Raw genomic sequence first — 22,116 nt, 5'->3', positions numbered from 1 at the left:
ATCACTTCCCTCCCCTCCCCTTCCTTGTTTGTTGTTTCTTGTCTCTCGCCCTGATCGGCAGAGAGGATTTTGTTTTATTTTCTTTTTATTTCTCAGAGGAATAAAGTCAGACCCTGTCGAGTAATAACCCCATCTCTCTGCTCCCCTTTTCACCAACAAATTTCATCAAGTGCACCCTCTCCTCACTCTCCCTCCCCTTCCCACCAATCAAGACTCCACCCTAAAATGAATGGATTAATAGCCTCTCATGTAAGCATACACGCAGTATCACCTACAGCGGCGTCTGTTACCTGTGCATACCTACTTTTTTGTTTTTCAGTAGAATTAAATGTTTTTTTTTTTTGTAGCCATATGTTGACGTGTGTGTGCCTGTGTGAGCCACTCTGTCGTATTCACTCCGTCCAGCCCGGTGATTCATTGCGAAGGACCCTGCATTGCTTCTTAGAGAAGAAAGCGCACATACAAAATAGTCTGCAGTGGTTATGTGATTGCTTCCATTAAAGTGATTATGCAATCAACAGCAGTGAGACAGACAGGAGGCAGACTGGCAGGCAGACCAACAAGAGTCAGACAGACAGAGATGGGGGGTAGATGTGGAACACACTCACACATTAATGCACAGCACTCAGGCAGGCGGGGGGAATTTCTCTCTTGTTAATAATTATTATGAAACGACTTCACATGGAGCACTTGCCTCTCCATGCTCAGCAGGATGGCAGGTCTGTCCCGGCAACTTCCCATCACACTTACACAGACGCAGACACACACTCGCTAATACTTTTCTTTTTTCAATCCCCCCCTCCCCTCCTCCTCCTCTTCCTCCTCCTCCTCCTTCACTTCTGACAATATTTACTAGACCCCAGGGGCTCCCAGTAGACGTCCCTCTCTTTGCGTCCCCATCTCCCGCCCCTCACTTGGGAGCATTTGCTGAGTCCCAGCGCAGGCCTACACCGGAGCTTGTTTTTAGCAAAGCAAACGGATAAGGAGGGACGACTGGGACTTTTTCTCCTTCTTTGTTTTATATCCAAACATTTCATCCCTAATCACTCTCAATAATACTACGCTTCTGAGCTCACCTCTACGATGGCTGCTTTGTTGATCCGTTTGGGCTTTTATAGTTTTCCACTCTTCAATCCGTCTTACCGTTAAGAGCATCTTCACTTCGGGGCAACATTTCATAACTCTGACTTATGAGTTTACACTCTTCATCTTCATCCCTTTCTCCCAAGAGTTCAGTACTGAGGAAGTTGTAGCTCCAGTTTGTCTTACCCACTTCTCTTTTCTTTCTTTTCTCCCAGCCAAGAAAGCACCGGACGGCTCAGTGATCGCCAACGGCTACTGTGACTTCTGCCTCGGAGGCTCAAAGAAGACCGGCTGTCCCGAAGACCTCATCTCCTGTGCGGACTGTGGACGCTCAGGTAGGGCACCGCTGAAGGGGATGATTGGCAGGAGGAAGGCTGTCCTCTGTTGATGCACAGTTTTGAAATGTCCCACGTGCTGTTTATAGCTTTCATATTGACTATATAAGTAAATGCAAGTGTTGATTCCTTTGGATAAAATGGATGGACCATACCAGTGTTTTCTTGTTTGAGCCCATCTAATGCACATCGTGTACAGTAAAACCTAACTTTAAGAGCCATTTGATGTCATGTTGCTCGATTTTTGGGATATTTTGTTAACTTTTTAGGCAGCCATAGGTTTTCTTGACTCCACTTTGACTTCAAAATGAAAATAAGCTCGTAGAGAGTCGGCTTAAAACGGTTTGCTACAACAATAACATCATAAACCATTAACAGAAATGTTCTCCAAATGCAAAATCAGATACAGCACATGCCAAAGTAGGAAATAATAGTAATAGTAACTCAGTGTTAACAAGTTATCGCTACACTCTGACTATCCACAAAAGATTAAGTTTGAATAGGCAGTTAGTGAGCTGGAAAAGAAACATCATGTCTGTTTTCTCCTGTCAGAGTTACACACTGGTCCAATGAGTCTGTACTGTATCACTATATTTACAGGAACGTGATCAGAATGCTGATATTCATTGTGATGCAGCATCACGTGATTCGGTAACACGCCCCTCCAAATTTTATACTGTGTGGAAATTTGTGGAAAAATTTTGGCTGCCGTAAATCCGATTAAAACAAAACAGCTAAAACGATATAATGTGCTTTGGGAAATGATTACTGCAGTGTATCACGTTCTAAAAGATTTTCTCACTCTAATAATCTAATCAGGGGCTATTTGCATTTATGTAATTTCAATTTAGTTGTTCAAGCATCAACTCTCAATAAGGCTTTATAAATAAAATAAGCTGTTCAGGAGCTATAATGACTGGTAAATGTATTTTACTTAAAGAGCAGACTTGGACGAAGTTTTTATATAATGCCAAGAACATCCGAACGTGAGCTAGAACAATAAGAAATAAACTTTTATATAACTGGACATTCATTGGACCAGAGGGGAACATTGTAACTGCCACTGAAATATGAACGGTTCCAACTAAATGTCTTGGTGTGACCTTCTATTGTGGCAAAGACCACAGAATTGTTTCAGAATCTTGTCTGCTGCATGCATTTCAATCCTGGCTTCTTGTTCATCAGCCAGATTTGATATTATAAAACTGTATTTCTTCTTTTGAGGGGGTATCCCATTGTTAAAAAGAACTTAGAAACATCTGTGAGAGAACGATCTCCCCTTAGTGTGTATTTTGGTTTTGAATGGTAAGCAGTGTTTGCTTTATTAGAGTGGTCTTTAAAGCTGTAGTGCGGGACTTTTGCATAGAAATGATTATCTGTTACATTAAAGCCCTTGGCTAAGGAGTGCACACAATTAACACAGTTAAAGCTAATTGCCGCAGATGAATCGCTGCGCATTTTGTAGTATATCAGAGATCTAAATGGGCTGTCTGTGGCTACATTCCCACACTGACCCGTAGGTAACCAGCAACGACTGGTTTGCTAAAGCTGAAGAAGGCAACAGAGACCAAGTGAGACTGCAGCAGCTGCAAGTATTGTTGAGTCTATGGCAGAAAAACAAGCATTTCTCATGTAACTAAATATCAATTCTGGACAAATGCAAGAGATAGTGTTAACTCTAGTCAAGTGCAGAACCAAGGAAATGTCTGTGAAAAGTTTGTGATGTTTCAGATAAAAAAAAGAAACGTTGCTTTCAGAAAAAGTATTACAGCCTAAATAAGATAGCCAACGATGCAGTGATTATTTCTAGACTCTAGGCTTCGGTCCTGTGCACATTTCATTGTAATTACTGCCACAGCCAGAAGAGGGAGGCAAACGTTCCGCACTGCAGCTTTAACTACTTTTTGTTTTGTTTACTTTTTTAATATGGTTGTGCTATTTCTTTCCCTCATCATAATCTTCACTTTGTTTTGGTATGAGATGTGTTTGTACATTCTGGTTACATGTATAAATGCAGAGATTGCAGTGTACATGGTGCAGAATTTATATTATGTGATTGCATGTACTGTAAATACATATATTTCCACATATTGTTTGTTTTCATTTGAAAAATAAAAAAAAAAAGAGAGAACGAAAAAGATTTTACGTGATTTGTAGTGAATGGGCTAATGCATGCAGAACATTGGTATGGTCCTCTTCTTTATAACCACTCACAAGGAAGACGAATGAAGGTCAGGAAGTGAGGATGATATAACATCTCCATTGTCATGACCACGTAATGGAAAGTACCAGTTAAAACTAAAATAACTCGCTAAGAGGAGAGAGAGATTATTTTTAAATGGCAGAGACTGCGGCTGCTGTGGACAAGGACAATTTAATAACATTTTATAGTGGCAAATTTGATGTTGCCAAATCAAAAACAAGCTTATGGCTCCTGCAGTGGTTCAATGAATTTACTTTACTTTTTCTAAATATGTTTTTCTTCCGAATTCTACGTTTTTAATGTAGATTCAGGGGGGAAAAATGTCAAGAAATTCTTAAAGTCATCTACAGTACCCTGATTGTACATTCCCCTTCAGATAAATATGAAGCAAAGAAATCGATGGATGGATATAATAGGTAGATGATGGATGACTGTCCTCTAAATACAGACAGCGACAGTGAAAAACGTGTGGCCATGTGCTTGTGTGTATGTGTGTGTTTGCGTGTGTGTGTGTGTGTGCACCCAGGCCACCCCTCCTGTCTGCAGTTCACAGTGAACATGACGGCTGCGGTGAGGACTTATCGCTGGCAGTGCATCGAGTGCAAGTCCTGCAGCCTGTGCGGCACCTCTGAGAACGACGTAGGATCTCACTTTATACTGCATGTTAGCCCTGAGCACACGTGGCTGCACACACACACACATATGCATATTGCACATACATAATAGTGAACAAAACTGTGATTAATGGCTTGAATGTAGTTTTTAAAGCTGGAGCAGGTTTAGGTGACACAGATACTCAGCTTTGGAATCCAGGTCTCAAACACTGGCTTGTACGATTATGCTCAACCACTGGGTTATACTGTTTCCCACCTACTCCAACTGTGATGAATCAGATTTCTGTAAGAATATTTCCAAAGAAATTAAATTCAATAAATTGAATTACTTGATTCCTGTGTAAGCAGGAGTTTGTATTTACACAAAGCATACTGCAAATTATGAGCTCACAGTGCAGGTTAATAGAAATTTACAGTGTTCCTAACATTTTTTTTAACATATATCCATGTGGTTTACAATGTTTTAAATAGTCACAATTTACAAAAATAAACACACACCCCAAATTCATTTTTTTTTTATTTTTTTTTTTACTGATCACAATTTCCCATTTTACTGACAACACATAACCCTTTGCTGGTGTGTCCTCAGCTTTGATTTCAAATCTGCCCCCGCATATTAACATCTGTTACTCTCTTCTGTTACAGGACCAGCTGTTGTTCTGTGATGATTGTGACAGAGGCTACCACATGTACTGCCTGAGCCCTCCCATGTCTGAACCACCAGAGGGTATGTATAACAGTAATCACAGTATTACAAGATATGCTGCGTACGAGGAGTCCTCGTGTGTTCCGAACACACATGTGGTCAGACTGCGCAACCCAAACAACCTCATCATCTGAGTGCATTTTTGGTTTTAGCACAGAATTATGTAACTGTCTGTACAGTAGGTGGGGAGACAGTCACACTCAGGAGAGTGAAACCTGACGTCAGATCAGTCATATTTAAGTAACACTCACGACTCTACGTCCCTTTTTTTGGAAAGTTTGATCAGAAAACACCAGGCTGAAAGAGTTTAGATGCAGTGGCTGTGATTGCAAAAATGAAAGCAGGTACATCTATTCAAATCAAACTGTCATTTGCCACATAAGATGGCTGCCTCGGGGTGTTTGATGGCGTTGCCATGGAGACGAGTAGTAGAAAGATAATCTGTTACCATGGTAAAAGTGTCACTTGGCTGAACATACAGTAGCAGTGCCACTTGTGTTCAACACTCACTAACAGTGTCAAGCTCTGCCCACACATGCAACGCTTTGGATTTGCAAGTAACATTTTTAAAATTCCACAGCAGTCAGTTATTTTAGGTTTGCTTTCTGTAACACAGATGGTAAACTTATATATATATATACATATATATACAACATTTTCTGTGCCTGTTTAATGCCCCAACAACACCTTTAGGTGAGACATTCACTTTGAAGTACTGTGACTGACTGAGAGGTGCATTTAAGGTTCTGTCTCAAGTCCATGTTTAATTAATGTCACAAATCCCACGCCAGGATCCAAACTAGTTGTCAAATCCTCTGCTTCCACAAACCACAGGCACAGCATGTGGTGTTTCAACATGAAGCTTTAATTTACAGTGTTACTTAACGCTCTGTGTGAAATGAGGGATTAATCCACAAGGCTTTACAATAGCAGTGATTGAACTTCCGATCCTGATGTGCTCCGTGTGTGTGTGTGTGTGTTGTTCAGGGAGCTGGAGCTGTCATCTGTGTCTGAGACAACTGAAGGAGAAGGCCTCAGCCTACATCACCCTTACTTAATCTGCGGAGCTGCGCCTCATCCTCTTGGCCCTTCATCCTCTCCCGTGCCCCCTCTCCGTCACCCATCTCCATGCCCCAGCGGCCCCCGCTCCTCCTCTGATCTGCTCGCCGCCACTTTCTCTACAACCCCCCCCCGTGACCTTTGACACGACTGAGCACACAGCACCCGCGGCGCTGCACCCTTTCTCGAACGTCTCACCAGCGGCGAGCCGACCTCCTGTTCCTTTTTTTGTCACTCAAAATCCCAGTTGCGCTTGACCTGAAACTCCCCCCGATTCCTGCTCTGTCTTAACAGAGGAATTCATCAGCTGGCAATAAGTTTGCTAGCAAGACACACACTTCAGCCTGCCAAGGGCACTTCTGAGGCATAGTACTCCACAGGAACCCTCATAAGGGCCCTCGGATGAGCCCTAATGATCTTCAGCTGCAACTCAGTCAAGTAGTGAGTGAGAATTAATAAGATGAATAGGTTAGACAGAGGACAGAACACTGAAGACCCTGGATAACCATGGAGCAGTATGTTTCGGTGTTTGCCAACTGTGAAATATACACCCAAACAAAATTTCATGTACTCCCTCTGTCCTTTATCGTGTATGTCTAAAAAACATACCATGTTTTTACCTTGTATGGCAGAGCCTCATCAGACGATGAACTGTGCTCTGTCATTTGTCTGCAGGGCTTCCTGCCCTGTGCAGTTTCAAACGGGGAGTGAATTGTACAGAATTAATTCTCTATCTACACACTCATAAAATCTCCCCTTTACTGGAAAACAAGGAGCATCTGGTCAGGAACACGGACCATCTTTGACCTCACCCTGTCCTCACTCTCCTTGCATGGGGTTTCCACAAATTAATGATGCATTTTGGGATTGAAACTGAGGGTTTTTGTGTGTGGACGTGATCCTCTGATGAAAGGAGAGAAGGATTCTTCTCTAATCAGCTATCTCTGATCAAACAGTGTATTTAAAAATGACAATTTAGGATTAGCATCTCTCACAAATCCTTTCCCTGACCTTTACTCGCCCTTTCCTTCGATGAAACAATGACTGTGAAGCCAATGCGAGACTGAAACGCTCCCGGTGCTCGGTGTGTATTATCTGTGTGTTAAGAATGTAGGATTGATGTGTGGACAATGCAGATATTTGTCTGGCCCGTGCTGAGGCCGAAAAACTTATTTTTATGGTTCCTTTTTTATTTATTTATTTATTTATTTTGCATTTGCATGTAGTTATTTCAATTGTTTGTTTTTTTAAAAAAAACTTTTTAATTTAAATTGAAAGGAAAGCACACTTAATTCGCAATAATGTGTTTGTGATATGAACCCTCTTGGCCAAACTGGTTGTGTTTTAATCTCTGTGTGTGCTTGTGTGTCTGTGTGAGTTTATTTGAGCGCTACAGTAACTGTAGCCAGCTCCATGATAGATGGAATCTGTGAGCAGCAGGACGGTAATGCGAATGTAAGGAAAGTCAGCATTTTCCAGTTCAGACATTCTGGCGGAGGTGGGACAAATCTAAAATCCTGGCACTGAAGTCCCTACTCATGACAAACAAGCATTAAAGGAATAGTTTGAGAAGTTATGGTTTCACTGGGGGTTGTGTGCTAGACTATTTCTTGGTCTCCAGGAAGTAAATGTGTCCAGCAAAGAAATAGTCAGGTGCATAACTCACCAGTCTGGGTTTTATCAAACATGATAATCTTTAAGCTTTAGAAGTCCTAGATCATGTTTGCTTAAGACAGAACCAGGCTAGCTGTTTTCTCAGCTAGTGGTCTTAATGCTAAGCTAAGCTAACCGTATCATTACTGCAGAATCATATTAATCAAACACACATAGTAGTAATATCCTTTTTCTCATCTAACTCTCAGCAATATAGCTAAATCGCCCAAACGTTTCAGACCTTAAATACTTTACCATATTTGATTCCATTTGAAACCTTTAACTACTACATTGTAAGGAATGGAGTCCTGATTTGTGTACTTTATCATCTGAAAACCTCTGATTTTACTACACTCAGTGTTGGAGATCATATCATATCACCACGGCGCAAGGTCACGGGTCACTGATTTTACATCAGCAGATGTGCTAAGCCTTTTCCTTTTAAGATATAATACACTTTAAAAAGATGGCTTTTGACAAACAGTAAACTTCTTCTTTAAGGTTGAAGATTTTCATTTAAATAAATGTCAGTTAAGTCACTGTCCACTGGTAAATTCTAATTGAGGCCATGACCCACAGAGGAAACTATGTCAAAGTCCTTGCAGTATTACAGACTGGGCGTATTGTGTATTGGTGCACAAAATAACAAGGCATGTGCAGGCACTGACGTGTGATCAGTCCCCTAGCAGTCATTTTTTCTGCAATACTGGAAGGACTACTGAGCACACCTGCAATTATGGCTTATCCCCATAGGTGCTGACAAAGAGAATGAAACAGGGATCTCTGATATTGCCATTTTAAATCAAGATAAACAGTGGTATGGTGTCACTAAATGGCACAAATAAAGTACACTGATTCTGTTTGATATTAGCTAACATCTAGACATTCAAGTGACCTAAAGAAGCATTAGCTTTAATAAATCTGGGCTTGGTGAGGACTCCAAAGAATAAAGCATAAGTGAATTTATTTTGGTAAACGGCCACAGACCAAACCTGTTATGTGAATGCAAAACAACTTAGAGAAGTTCTACTTCCTGCCAGTCTGCTCTGCACGTTAGAGGCCAGTGTTTGAAACCTGGGTTTGTCATAATGGGATTAATATGCCAGCCTGCATGTATTTCTCTGAGCTTGCACTGAAAAAAGACAAACAAAACTTTTTGTTTCTTTTATCTCAAAGGCCCTTTATGTTATCCTCCACCAGTTTAACTGGATTTCTTAAGGCAACTTTAACGGGCACATTAGAAGATAGCTATGCCAAGTTATGAGGATGCGTTCAAAATTTTAAAGCTGTTTGTTAGTATAGAGAAGGCACCCATTCATTGATCTGTGAGCTTTAAGCTTAGAGACAATAGCTGTAAATATGAGATTGAATCGAGGGCAACAAATTGCTATGTCGTACAGTATTCCACATTGGATTTGGTTTAAATGAAAATCTTATTTTAATGCTGCATCATGTATAAAAGGAAATTGGCCAGATCAGGTGGCTTGTGAGAATGTACCTGAACTGTAACTGTGTTTGCCATCTGACGCAGAAGGTACAGATGCTGTGTTACCCCGCAGTCCAACTCCACTGTTGCATGAATGATGCCTGAAATGTTTTGGATTACATATTTTGGATATCGTCAGTGATGCTTTTTTAAATGACGAGAGAAAACTTCATTTCCTGTTTGTTTCCTTGTTTGATTTTGCGGTTTTGTTTTTTCACATTTGCACAGTGCGGCTGCATTTGCTCTTCGAGTACGTTTACGGCTCTGTGTGCATGTGTGTGAGTCCGCGTACGCGTGTGTGTGTGTGTGTGAGTCTGTGCGTGTAAAACCACTTACTGGAAGGTCAGCGAAAAAGATAACTGAACCAAAATAGTGAATGATAATTGTCATTGTGAAAACGTTCCGCAGACATATTCTTCTCGGTGGAACCAGTTGCATGGCACCTCACTGCTGGAGGACTGTAACGTTGAGCAGCGATTACAACAAAAGTGTGCTGGAGTGTACTCACTCCACGTAATGCACTTGGCTTGTGCTGTTTCGTTTTATGGTGTGTTAAATTAATAGCACCCAATCAAATATTGTTTATTCCAATTAACTAATCAGCGCTGATGCCTAGACTTGAAGTGTGTATAAGTGGAAATAGTTTGATGATGAAGTGGAAATGTTTAATGATGATTGCTAGATTGAATTTAATGGAAATGTTTGTGATTTGGTAGACAATGACGATGATGATGATGTCAATGGTGACTGAAAAGCCTTTATGCTGGGAGCTTTCCTGGCACTTAGTAGGAGAAGCATGGTGGAGTCAAACTAATTTTGATTGTACTCTGTGGGAAGGGTTGGGAAGCCATGTTGGGGTTTTGGATGGGTGAGTATCAGTGTCATTTAATGAAACTTGAACCTTCCCTTTGTACAAATGGACAAACCAAGGTGAAGGTGGGGTGGGGGTGGGGGGTGGGGGGTCTAAGAAAGTCACACCAGGAACCTCCAGGCCTCGGTTTGATGTCATCACCCCCATCTCACGCTGGTGGTGTGGCTCAGTCAGAGGGTTGAGACTTTGGGCCATTCCAGGCCTCTCTTGTAAATTGTCGTTCTGTGATCTTGCTTGCACTTTGTTTTTTGTTTTTTTGTTTTTTTGTTCTTTTCCTTTCCCAAAAATAAGAAACTAATTGTAAGTATGTGTGTGTGCGAGTGCGGGTGCACTTTTTATTTTAAATCTTTGCATTTTTTCAACGTGATTGTCTGCTGTAAACAACACCGGATAAAGATGAGTTTTTAATTTGTATTTTTTACCTGGAGAGGAAGATGAAATCTTCTTGGACATTTTTTAACCTCCCTCCCCATTTTCTCCTCCTCTCTTTCTCTTTCTCTTTCTCCGTCTGGTACCTGGGAATGCTTTGAAATGTGGACTGTGACCGCATTGCTGTCATCACTGCTGTCACTCATTCTCTGTGAATTCATTCGGCTTTCTCAATCTACCCAGTTTTTTCTCCCTTCCCTTGACTCATTTTTTTCCATTAAAAAAGATGAGATTGAAAAATGAGCCCTACCTATGTGTTGTCATTGTGTATGCTGTGTGTGTGTGTGTGTGTGTGTGTGTGTGTGTGTCTGCGTGTGTATTATTTGCTCTGGTTGCTGTTGTGTAAATCACTGAATACAGTTAGTCTGTCTGTCTGTCTGCTCGTCTGTTCATCTGTATTGCTGCCAACTAGAGCAGCTTACAAAGTCAGTTTAGCAATTTCATTGTCTTCAGGTGGGGAGGACTAGGACTAACATTTGCAGGCTGGAAACTGGGGCCAACAACAACCATTTTATGCTCTTTTCAAACCCAGAATAACTAATTATCCTTTCCTATTTAAATTAAACACATTCCAGCTAAAACATACAAGCAGAAAACCCTCTATTTTCGTTTTTGCAACGGATTCGACAAAAGATTAAGCAGCGGCATTGTTTTGCCTCTATAGGCGGCCTGAAAAACTGGAAACGAGGGACAAAAGAGTCCCATTGTCCACACTTGTTTTCAGGCAACACTGCAGAAGAGAATACACGTTGCTATTCAGGGCAGGTACAGTTTTGCTATTTGTGATGTATTCCTAGAGATGAGACATTCATCATAGCTGCTGTGTTGGCCAGACCTGGCTGAGCAACAGCGGCGAGGTGAAGTCAAGCCGATCAACAGTTCCAATTTTTTTTTTCCCTTCCCTGCTTCCTTCCACAAGACAGAAAACCAAAAAACTAGTGCATACCCGGTTCCTTGAGGGAATATAGGTATTTTTAACGATATGCTCCGGAAAAAAAAAAAACAACCAATTCCTCCATCCATGGCTTTTTGGCAGAGCTCCAACCTTATCCAAAATCCTGCACACCACCCCCAACCCCAGCCATCCTGCGAGTACGGAAACCCACACAATAAAAAAGCGAGCGCGCCACACACAAACTCAGACATGTGTGCACACAAACACGCACTTTCACACACATACTGTACGCACACAGCCTAGAGCCCTCATCTTCTTATGAGCTTCATTACTCTGACCCCAGTCTCCCTTTCATATCTCTGAGGATGTTTATGCTGTGTGTGCGCCTTTTAATACCCAACAAAATATGTGTATGTATATTTATTTAGGCCCACCGTAAGTTTAAATTATATGTGCGTGTGTATTCCTGTGCATGTGTGCGTGTGTGTATACTGTATGTCCGTGTGTTAGTACTGTACCGTGTGTGTGTGGAGTGTGTGCGTGCATGCATGTGTGTATGACTTCCCAGCCAATTACCACATCTCCCAGACAGACTGAGACTGCCTAGGCCCTGCCAGCCAATCGGAGAGGGGCTGCGCACTGCCGGGCCGGAGGTGGTTGCTATGGTAACCAGGAGGCCTGTTTGCATGGTGGCTGATGGAAGAGTGATGGATTACAGTAATGGGATGGAGGGAGAGAAGGAGGGAGGAAGATAGGGAATGAAGGTAGGAAGAAATGAGAAGGGAGTTATAGGGAGAGGTGAGGATGGGAGAAAGAATGAGCAAGGCAGAGAGAAAGAGAGAGGAAATGGGGGAGTGGGGAAGGGAAGGGGTGAGGGTAGGTGAGGTGAGGAGGAGGAGGAGGAGGGAGGGAGGGAGGGAGACAGACTCATACATAAAGATACTGGAAATGTATGAATGCATCTGAAATGAAGCGACTTAAAAAGATGGAAAAAGAATGAGAGAAAATGATGAAGGGGGAGTGGGGGAGGAGATATTGGGAAATCGGGTAGTGGGGGGGGGGGGGGGGGGGGGCATCCGTGCTGTATGATTGAATTCCTCTCTTTCCTTCTTCTGTCTGGGCTGAGACGTGTGTCTGGCCATCTGTCCTTGGAGCAGACAGAGAGGTAAGTGTGTGGAAAGATGCAGTCTCACCTTTTTGCCTCCTCAGCAGCACTGCAGTCAGTTTGTGTAGGAGCTGCTTCAGTGTTTCCTCCCAGTCTCTTCAACCTCCTCCAACCAAAACTCCAATATGAAGGCCAAGATAATGCAAAACACTACATCTGACAGAATGTTTCAACTGATGTTGATGTGTGGCACTACACTTTATAAATTTCTAAGATTCACAACCAATCTCTGATTATTAAGCCTGGAGTACTTTCCATTGTTTGGTGTCCACAGATCAAGTGAGTCTAACAAAATACAGAAATGACCATGAAGCAGGATTGAGCATTAAGCAAAGAGTCACAGTATGTCATCCTCCATAGTGGTGTTAAACGTTTGGGGTCAGTTAGGCCACCCATTCCCAACCTTGCCCACATTAATCCATTAAAACGAAGAAACGTCCGCTTGCAACCACTCGTCTAAATATGCACGCATGACCTGCCTTTTTCTTCATCAATGTTTTAATAGCTTTCAGCGATTCATTTACCCAGCAGTATCACATAGACCGTCTGTTGAAAGTGCTAAACTCAACTTGATCCGCATTTCTACTGCTTGTTATTCTCTGTGACACAGTCTAAGTCCAGTTATTAGATGTTCCAGGGCTGGACTTTCACATTTTCAATCTTGATCCTAATAAAATAAAATCTTCCAACTCGACCTAATGAGGATGATAACGTGACGTGATTGCATTCCCGATCAGCTGCTGAGAACCCTGAGCTGACTTAAAGTGTATTCCATAAGTGAAAATGAAATGTAGCCCTGACTGTTTTTTTTTTCACCCCGGTCACCTGCCCTGACCTACTTTCTGAGAAACTCCCTGTTTGGCTTTGAATTAATGCACTGGTACATAGCTCCAATCCCAGAAATCAAGACAGATTTGTTTGGATATGAGAGGTTAGCGCCATAAAGAGTAGTGTCAGTAAAAATCCTTTGCATTTAACCATATTTTACAGCGTTGGCCTCATAAACTCCAAACATGTTCTACACTGAAGTCCAGCAACAACATGTTAATGAGCAATACTCACAAGAACAATAATAATAATAATAATAAAAAATCATGAGCAACTTCAGCTGAATATGAGCCATGTTCAATGTAAATCTAAGCGTGTGATTTCCTGAACTCCAGTCTATAGTTTGTAACACACGCAGTTTTCCTGTTGAACCAGGCTGGGCTTCCTCTCATTTACCGGCAGTACAGAAAGATGCTTTTGAGTCAAGGATTAGACCAAATCTGTGTCTGGGGAACCCAACTCTCTGTGATCTTTCCAAGTGACAAAGCGTTATTTAAGTCAATTAAAGATGCACTCCGCTAAAATTAACTTCTGGGCCAAATCAAAAACGTAAAAGACATCACTAAAATCCATCACAGGGCCTTCTGTTGTCATTCATGCTGTCATCTTTAATGATAATCTGCCACACGATTCACTTTGAAGACGCTCTGAAGCAGTCCATTGAGACAAATCTGTAATTTACTTGTTTCGAGTGTTGATAACAGGGTCAATCAATGGCTGGATCATCAGTTTGCAGAATGAGTATTTTCCAGGTGGGTGAACACTTGAATAATGTGGACTGCAATCGTGCTCAAAAGACGAAACACGCTTCAAAGGTTCAACTTGAAATCTTAATTCAACACTGCAACCTAGAGGCAGAGCTTCGCAACAACATGTGTGTTGCAGCAGCAAAAATGAAAGAAAGCAACATCAGTCATTCAGTCATTAAACCCAGGCACTGAGGGATTGACTGATTCATTATCTGATAAGTGAAATAGCAATAATGGCCAAACATTCAACTATGTCGTATTATTTCTTGCTGTTGTTGTTATAAATATATGTTACACCTATACCTGTATACATATATAAGTGTATATGGGTTTTGTATATATGGGTTTTGTTACTTGAATTTAATTTTGTACACTTAGAGCTAAAGGTCAAGTCAAATGCTTTGGTTTTCCTGCCCCATTTTAGATCATTGTCTGAGTCCTTAGTTTAACAGCATCTTTTCTCTCTGGATATTTACACTACTTACATTAGAAATTAGATAGAAAGCCAAACAGCATGGATCATTAATCTACATCCATTTATTTCCCTTAATAATAAAAGAATTACAGTGAACAAACCCAGAACATTGTGTACTGTCGTGTGCTGACTTACAGACACGCACTGACAGTTTTACACTGATCTCTTAATGTGAAAAAATGAATGTCAGCAGAGTAATGGGAAAATACAAGGCTGATTAAATAAGCCTCAGTCTCTTTATCTTATCCATAATGTTCTCCAACAGCTTCTGTGGCATTATTCCAATTAAACTGCATTAAACTTTCAGCGGACAGCTTTCATCTGAAACGTTTTTGAAGATTGACCAATAATAACTTAAAAATCTATGTAAAAATGTAATATTACCTGCAAGGAAAAACCATTAAATTGCACCTAAACAGAGATAGGAGGCAGACACGCTGCAGCATCCATGAACTGTAATGGAAGAAACATATCTTTTAGTACGGGTGGAAACAAAATAAAACAACTGTACTCCAAAAGGAGTGATATTAAATTTTTCATATTAAATTATTCACTGAAAAACAACAACAACAAAAAGGATAAAAAACAAACAAAATAAATATTTGTAGATTTTTTGCATATATTGCAACAAGACGGATTGTTTCTTGATATTGTATATGCTACGAGGAGTTTACATTTATCCATCCAAAATGAACTTAAAAGTGAGCAATCATCTCTTTGAATATAAGCCATTTGCTAACAATGGTAGAATGTAATTATGTGCATTTCTCCCTCACTGCACTTTACCCCCTTTCCTCTTTATTCTACTACATTTTTAAAATCGTGTATTTTCTTACTTCACTACATCTATTTTAAGTCAGGTTAAGATCGTACGTAAAAATAGCATGCATCATATTTCTTCATCTTCAAAACTCTCCACTAGTTTACTCATCTTCACGGGACAAATGATTCACACACACACACCCACACACTAACCCCCCCCCCCCCACACACACACACACACACAAATAAAATAGAAAACAAAGAACACAGACAACAAATGTGCAGCAGAACCTTGTTTTTCTTACTAAATAAAATAATACTAAACAATGTTTTCTGGGGAACGAGTATGGAGACTTTTACTTGTTTACTTAGGTATTAGTTTGTATGAAGATGGTTTACTGGTAATTGGGTATTTTTAGATGTTAGAACTTTTACATGAGTCAAGTGAGTACTTTCTCCGTCAGTGTACAATGTACACCACAGTAATGCGACTAACTCTGGGTACTTTCACAGAATAGAAAAATAATTTAGCTTCTGGTGTGTCTGTAAGGACGGCTTTGCCATCTTGTTCCTGACTCCACCAACTCCACTTATTCACGGGGGGCATCCCTGGACAGAGCTTTTAAAGGTCCTCAAGAGTATCCCCCTGCACTCGTAGGATCTTCGTGTCCTCAGCAGATGGAGTCATTTAGTATACCTGTTGTAATACTGGATCTGTCTGTGTCGAAAAAGTGTGATAAAAAATAATACACACACAAACACGGAGAGAAACAAAGAAAAGTTCAGATTAATATCCAACTAATATCTCATGAAAAAACAATCCAGTTGTCTACGTTGGATTGTTTTGCTCCATGTGCTGATGATATCACTAGCTAAAACTAATCAAGACCTGGTCAGAATAAAGAGAAAACCAAACCCCACTCAAAGAAATTAACTGAAAACTATTCAGACATTTTATTATTATACAGTATATGTATTGTTCATAGGTACTTCATATGTTTAATATGTAAAAAACCTTAGTCTTCACACTACCTATGCATACATGTAGTGGAGTATTCCCCTGAGTTTTCGTTGACTAGAAATATGCGTATAGAATATTGTGAAAAGGAAAGAACCTCAGTCTACATCCACTAAACTGGGCACTTTTGTTGACAGAAATTTCAGTTGAGATCAATACTGAATTTAGCTAGGGCTGATAGGTTGAGGTCAGCATGTGGACAGCACTGTGGAGACTGCGGGTCACATTTTAATTTTGGGCCATGCCTCAATGAGAGCACAGCTCCAGTGTGCTGATGCTTCCTTGAACATGATGCAGACATCTTTACAGGCACCAGAAACTTGACCTCCTGACCACTCTGAGCACGTGAACCAAGTTCGAGGACCAAACTCTCCCTCTCATGTGATAACCGGCAGGGCTCCACATGGGAGGTTCAGCCATAGCATGGGGTCGTGGGAAAACCATCATATGTGGAGCTATCTCACTGTTACCTAACCGAGGGCTGGTTTTGGGAGCTTGTGAGTGAATCTGTCTAAAGCACATGTTATGCTAAATGTTCCAGGATTCTCTGCAAATTCCCTGAATCAATAACTGTGTGAGAGTAGCTAAAAATAGACAGTTGTGTACATTAAGCAAGAAATGTTGTCAAATTGTGTGTGTACTATATACATGCAGTATACTGTATTTGTATTGTCAATAGTAAATGCTATCCACATTTAATGTGGTGTTTGGGTTCATTTTAAAAACAGTATATACAACTAGTGAAGTCTTACCTTAACCTTTGTAATATTAAGACTATTAAAGACATTAAAAAAATGTAGAGGAAGTACAAGTGTCTAAAGATTTTACAGTACTTGGATTAAACTTTTGATGAAACAGTTCAGTGTTTTTGGATTTTGTCATACATTATCTTTCATACTCCATTGGTAGTCATACCTCAGTGGTGCTAAATTTAGCATTTTCTTTATCGCTGCACTCTCTTGGTCATCTACATCCACACCTGATTATGCTGCCAAATAGTTGTTCATCCCACACAAATATCGCGTGTTGACTGAGCTGAGCCCATTTCAAAGAAGAGGACAAACGAGGTGAAAGGTGGGGAGGTGGTGGAGCCACATATAAAAGCCGCTTTCGTCAGGGGAAGACTGTGGCAGCGTCCAGGTGCAACAGCAGGTAAGTGGAAATACACACATACAAAAACACAGATTAAAAAAAAAAAAAAACACACCTCCAACTGAGCTGTTAAAGTAGACCTACATACTTTATACCGCACACCGCCTGGTTGAATTAAACACTGTTATTTATGTTATTTTGTATTTATTTTATTCTATTCAACCACAGGTTTTGTCCAGAATGCAAACTTTGGTGGCATTTTGTGTTCTTCTCCCACTCCTCTGTTACGTCCACGCAGATGTTGTGGAACGTTTTGAGGTTTGTGTTCTTATGCCTTTATTGTGTGGTGTGGCTGTAGAGCAACAATTACTTTTTTTCAGTTTTACCAAAAGACAGATAGCTAGACAGACAGGTATAGATATATAGCTCTATAGTTCATATAGTACAGTATTTACAATGATGTTATTGACATATATTACAAACTACAAATCTATAAATTTTATAATTTTGTCATGTTTAATTTATAATTTATGCAATGTTTAATCAAAAGTTCATGCAATAGAGATTTAGGGTTAGGGTTCATACCAAAACCTAATTAACATTAAATGTGTGCATTGTGTCAGAGGTTCACTAAGGAGATTGTGTTATGTTGTTACTTTGCTGCAGGATGAGCCTGAATGCGTGAAGTACTTTTACAAAGAGAAGGTTCCTGAGTGGGGGGCTTCCACACCTGGTGCTGCCCATCTCTGTCAGCGCTATGTCAACAGGTAGTAAATAGACAGAAGGAATTCTTTAGACCTAACTACACTATGCTATATGCAGCATTTCAATGTGAACTTCTTCTGTATTTTTCCATTTACTTTTTCTTCAACATTTGAACGTTGCAACATTTTTTCCACTAATTGGTTCTATGGTCACTATTTTCCGTAGCAACGCTTTTATAGCCCCCACTCATTTTTCTCAATCTTTGCACCATCAGGTTCCACTTTGCCACGCTGTACGACACCAACCATCGCATTGCTGTCTACTCTGCCTATCAATTCGGGCCCAGCAATGGAGGTGGCAGAGAGAGCAGGTGGTTTGTGGAGCCTCAGGTTAGTCTTGCGCATGAGGGCACTGTTTAATGTTGTCAAAATAATTAGACCGGGTGTTATTCGTGTCAAGTGCTGCAGCATGTGTTGTGCTGTTTCCTTTATTTTATCCAATTTTGGGAATCAGGAACTTTACACATTTTTCATATTTAAAGTTTTTACGTGCATTATAGCTGGTCGACAAGTCTTGGCAAGCGGAGATGAAGGATGGCTACTGGCTGGGGAGAGACTACCCTGGGGTCTACCTGGGAGTGAGACAAGCTCTGAATGAAGACTTCACATACTCTGGCTTTGACCGTGGTCACCTCAACCCCAACGGACACCATGCAGGTACTTGAGATTGGACGTGGTTGTTTTTTGGGAGGGGAGACAGTAGGTGGCACCACAGGACCAGAGAACTGTGACACAGTTATCGCTTTAACTTTATTGAATAATGCAAAGTAAACAGCTGCATCATGACTATCCATCTAATCAATCGTAAGCTTGACATAATGTGCACACACGGCATATTTATTTGCTCAGAGAGCAAAGTAACTATTACACAGAGCAAAAAAAGTAGTTTTTGTGTGGTAACGCTAGAAACCACATCTTCACAGCTAAATGTCACATACATCTGTTACACAAAAGCACATAACGTACTACTTAACATGACAGTTGTTGTCATAGCAACCTTAAGGCTGCTTTCAAGGGTACAGCCAGAGAAATATCTGAAAACTCAGTCTGAAGTATGGATATTTGCAGATGCTGAATCTGTTCTGATGTTTTACATCATGTATTGCTCATCACGTCAACAAACAACTAACTTTTCAAACAGGCTTCCACAGTTTTAGATGTGGCAAATGTGGATTGAAACTTACCTGTGTTTTCAGCTAAATTGGATTCAGCATTACAATGCCTTCAACTAGTAACTCTGCAATGTTAAGATTTTATTATTGAATCTTAATTACAAATTGAGAATGACTCATCCACCACTAGATGCATGTTCCTTCTTTACCACTCTGTTCTGTCATCTCTCCACCACACTTAGTGTAACCCTCCATCATTCTCTGTTGCAGTCCCTAGTCGCAATGCCACATTCACCCTGACCAACGTGGTTCCCCAGAACCCCAAGCTGAATCAGAACGCTTGGAGGATCCACGAGTCCCAGCTCACCGACCTTTTCCTGAGCAAGTGCTCCAAGGCCTTTGTGCTGGTTGGCGCGATTCCCTCGGCAGATAACTGGATTATCAAAAACAACGAGAAGCGCGTCAACATCCCAGACTACCTGTGGAACGCCTTCTGCTGTGTGGACAACAATGACATTCCCATTGATAGCGGCGCCGCCACTGCAAGGAACACAGAGGCCAACGTGGTGGAGAATCTTTCTGTGGACCAACTGGGAGAGTTCCTGCAGCAGTTCTCCAATGAGCCAGTCGGAGAGCTTTTTTACAACAACTGCAGAGCATGAAAGCTTACCAGAAAATGATAAATACTGAATAAAAATTAAGTAGCAGTGTGCTGTTGTGGCTGCTTCTTGGTGTCTTGTGTCTATAGAGAAACACATACCAACAAACACAACTACACAACTGAAAAACATTTAAGTGTCAAGCTTATCAAAGGGAATGATTAGAACTAGTCTGGGAATGAAATGTAATGGAAAGCCTTTGTTGTCATTGTATCCAGTATACAACAAAATTGTGCATACCCACCACATCACGTGGATTTTAAAAGGAACAAAATATGAACACACATAAAATGCTCTTCAACAAGCGATCACAAATAATCCCATTCACAGACAGACCAAGACCAATAATAATAATAATAATGAGCAATGATACTAAGTTCCTTTTTTGGGGGCAAAATATAACCATTATCTTCAGGGTTACAGTATGAAATGCCATCCATAAAGCATGGAGGCTACAAACGAAGCATTCAGTAATTTTGAAAACTCCTTATATGTGCAGCAGTAAGTGAAATCTTGTGATGTTAAGTGATGACCACTTTTTTAGCAGTCTGGTACCAACTGTTGAGAGCAGCCAAAGGAATAATGCAACACTGAAAAGGAGTTGCTCACATTCAGAATAGTCACATCACTACAGATGAACATTTATTTAACTTTCTTTTTTCTTAAATTAAATCACAGAATAAAGGTACATTCCACCATTAGCGGTAAAGTTTGTGATGCAGTTTTAACAGCATGCAAAGGTGTGAGCACGATTTTGTCGACAATGCTTCCAGTCAGTCCTGGTTCCTGTCTGAACGTAATCATGGTTAAAACTGTAGTAAACCATGACTGCACTTAACGTAACTTATAGCCTCTTTGGACGGCACTGTCAGCTATAAAACTTTTTCTTGAACGTGTGAGAATGAGACAGAAAACGCACATAGCAGCAGAAATCTGAACATCTGCTATGCGTTCTTTGTGAGGAAATTGCTGTGGGATGAGAGCAAAATCAGCAGCACCGTATATCGTGTCATTCTGGAGGGTTGCCACCTCCTTCAGGTCTCGAACAACAGACTCAGCAACTGATAGTATGGTGAGGACAATGTTGTCTGAGGACATTGAGGCCTTTTTATCTTGCAGATGCCACCAAGGTTTGTCTCACATAGTATTAAACTATTGGTATGTCCTCTCCCAATGTTTTCTGCTATGTCTCTGATGGATTTTTTTATGCATGGTTTTGCAGCTGTTTGACTTGTATTGAGAGCTTCTTTGATTGCAGGCCGCATGTTCATACAGCGTTTCCAAATGCAAATGTCCCGCTTGGAATCAGCTCCAGAAATAATGGAGGAATATCCCACAGATACTGACTCAACTCACCAGTTGCATTTGTGCTCTTAAAAGAAATAAGGCTTCATATAAAAGGCCTGTAAATGTCACAGCACCTAAAATCTCCCTCAGTGCTAAGCAATATTATATCTTGAATATTAGTTATTGCTAATTCCAGCAATGTTAGCTCTGTGTTCCATTTTTCATACAGTCTATTGACAGTGGGTGACATCAGGACAAGTGTAAGTACATCCATGCAGCAGTTCAGCAGATTTTTGTAGCTAAATGTTAATTTGAGCATGCTAACATTTTCACTAGGACAATGTTAACATACTAGCATTTGGCAATTTGCGGGAAAATGTAATGAGTGTCCGTGGTCCGTGGTCACACCTGGTGATAAATCAGATGGCTGTTCAAGATAAACAGTAAAGGGAACACTAAAGGAGTCACAGTTTGTGCTGAGGGCTTCTTTAAAAACAAGAGTTGTGGAGCTTCATAAAAACGTATTGGTGGTACTTTAGGACAGGTTAGGGGATTTCCAAAACCACTAGTATTGATATCATGGGGGCCACATATTGCTGTTTAAAATTTGATATCAGTCCGTCCTTCAGTTGTTTAGATGACTGTATATCCAATTCTAGGGGACTGATGGGAAGTTTGAGGTCCCCTAGAACTGAATAAGCTACTGGGATGAGTGGTGAAACATCTTCTCAAAAAACTCTCCAAGTCCAGTTGCCTTTTTTAAACGCTTTTTTTTTGGATATACCATGACCTGGATGACTGTGAACCTTCACAGACATTATATGACTGTATCTCTTTGTTTCCTTTGGAACCCGCTAATAGGCTTAAACAG

At 40.7% G+C, this 22,116-nt stretch overlaps 2 protein-coding genes across 2 annotated transcripts in view; both read left to right on the top strand.

Moving 5' to 3' along the window:
* Nucleotides 1-5,999, top strand: part of dpf1 (double PHD fingers 1) — a gene marked incomplete at both ends in the record, with an annotated part of 35,894 nt that extends 29,895 nt beyond the window's left edge. The window contains 4 exon segments of the mRNA XM_084558086.1: nt 1,299-1,418; nt 4,148-4,260; nt 4,881-4,962; nt 5,929-5,999. Of these exon segments, the coding sequence (XP_084414212.1) occupies nt 1,299-1,418; nt 4,148-4,260; nt 4,881-4,962; nt 5,929-5,999 (386 nt within the window).
* Nucleotides 6,000-12,092: 6,093 nt separating this feature from the next.
* On the top strand, nt 12,093-20,049 carry LOC311497790 (endonuclease domain-containing 1 protein; the record flags this gene model as incomplete). Its single annotated transcript, XM_084558156.1, has 5 exons — nt 12,093-12,098; nt 18,000-18,190; nt 18,403-18,517; nt 18,688-18,844; nt 19,570-20,049. 5 exons carry the CDS (start codon nt 12,093-12,095, stop codon nt 19,959-19,961), a joined length of 861 nt encoding a protein of 286 aa, XP_084414282.1. The 3' UTR covers nt 19,962-20,049.
* Between the last annotated feature and the right edge of the window lie 2,067 nt (nt 20,050-22,116).

The sequence above is a fragment of the Chelon labrosus genome (assembly GCF_963514085.1).
Source record: "Chelon labrosus genome assembly, chromosome: 13".
NCBI classification, from domain to species: Eukaryota; Metazoa; Chordata; class Actinopteri; order Mugiliformes; family Mugilidae; genus Chelon; species Chelon labrosus.
The sequence above is the reverse complement of the archived record's forward strand: the minus strand, read 5'-3'. Positions and strand labels throughout refer to the sequence as shown.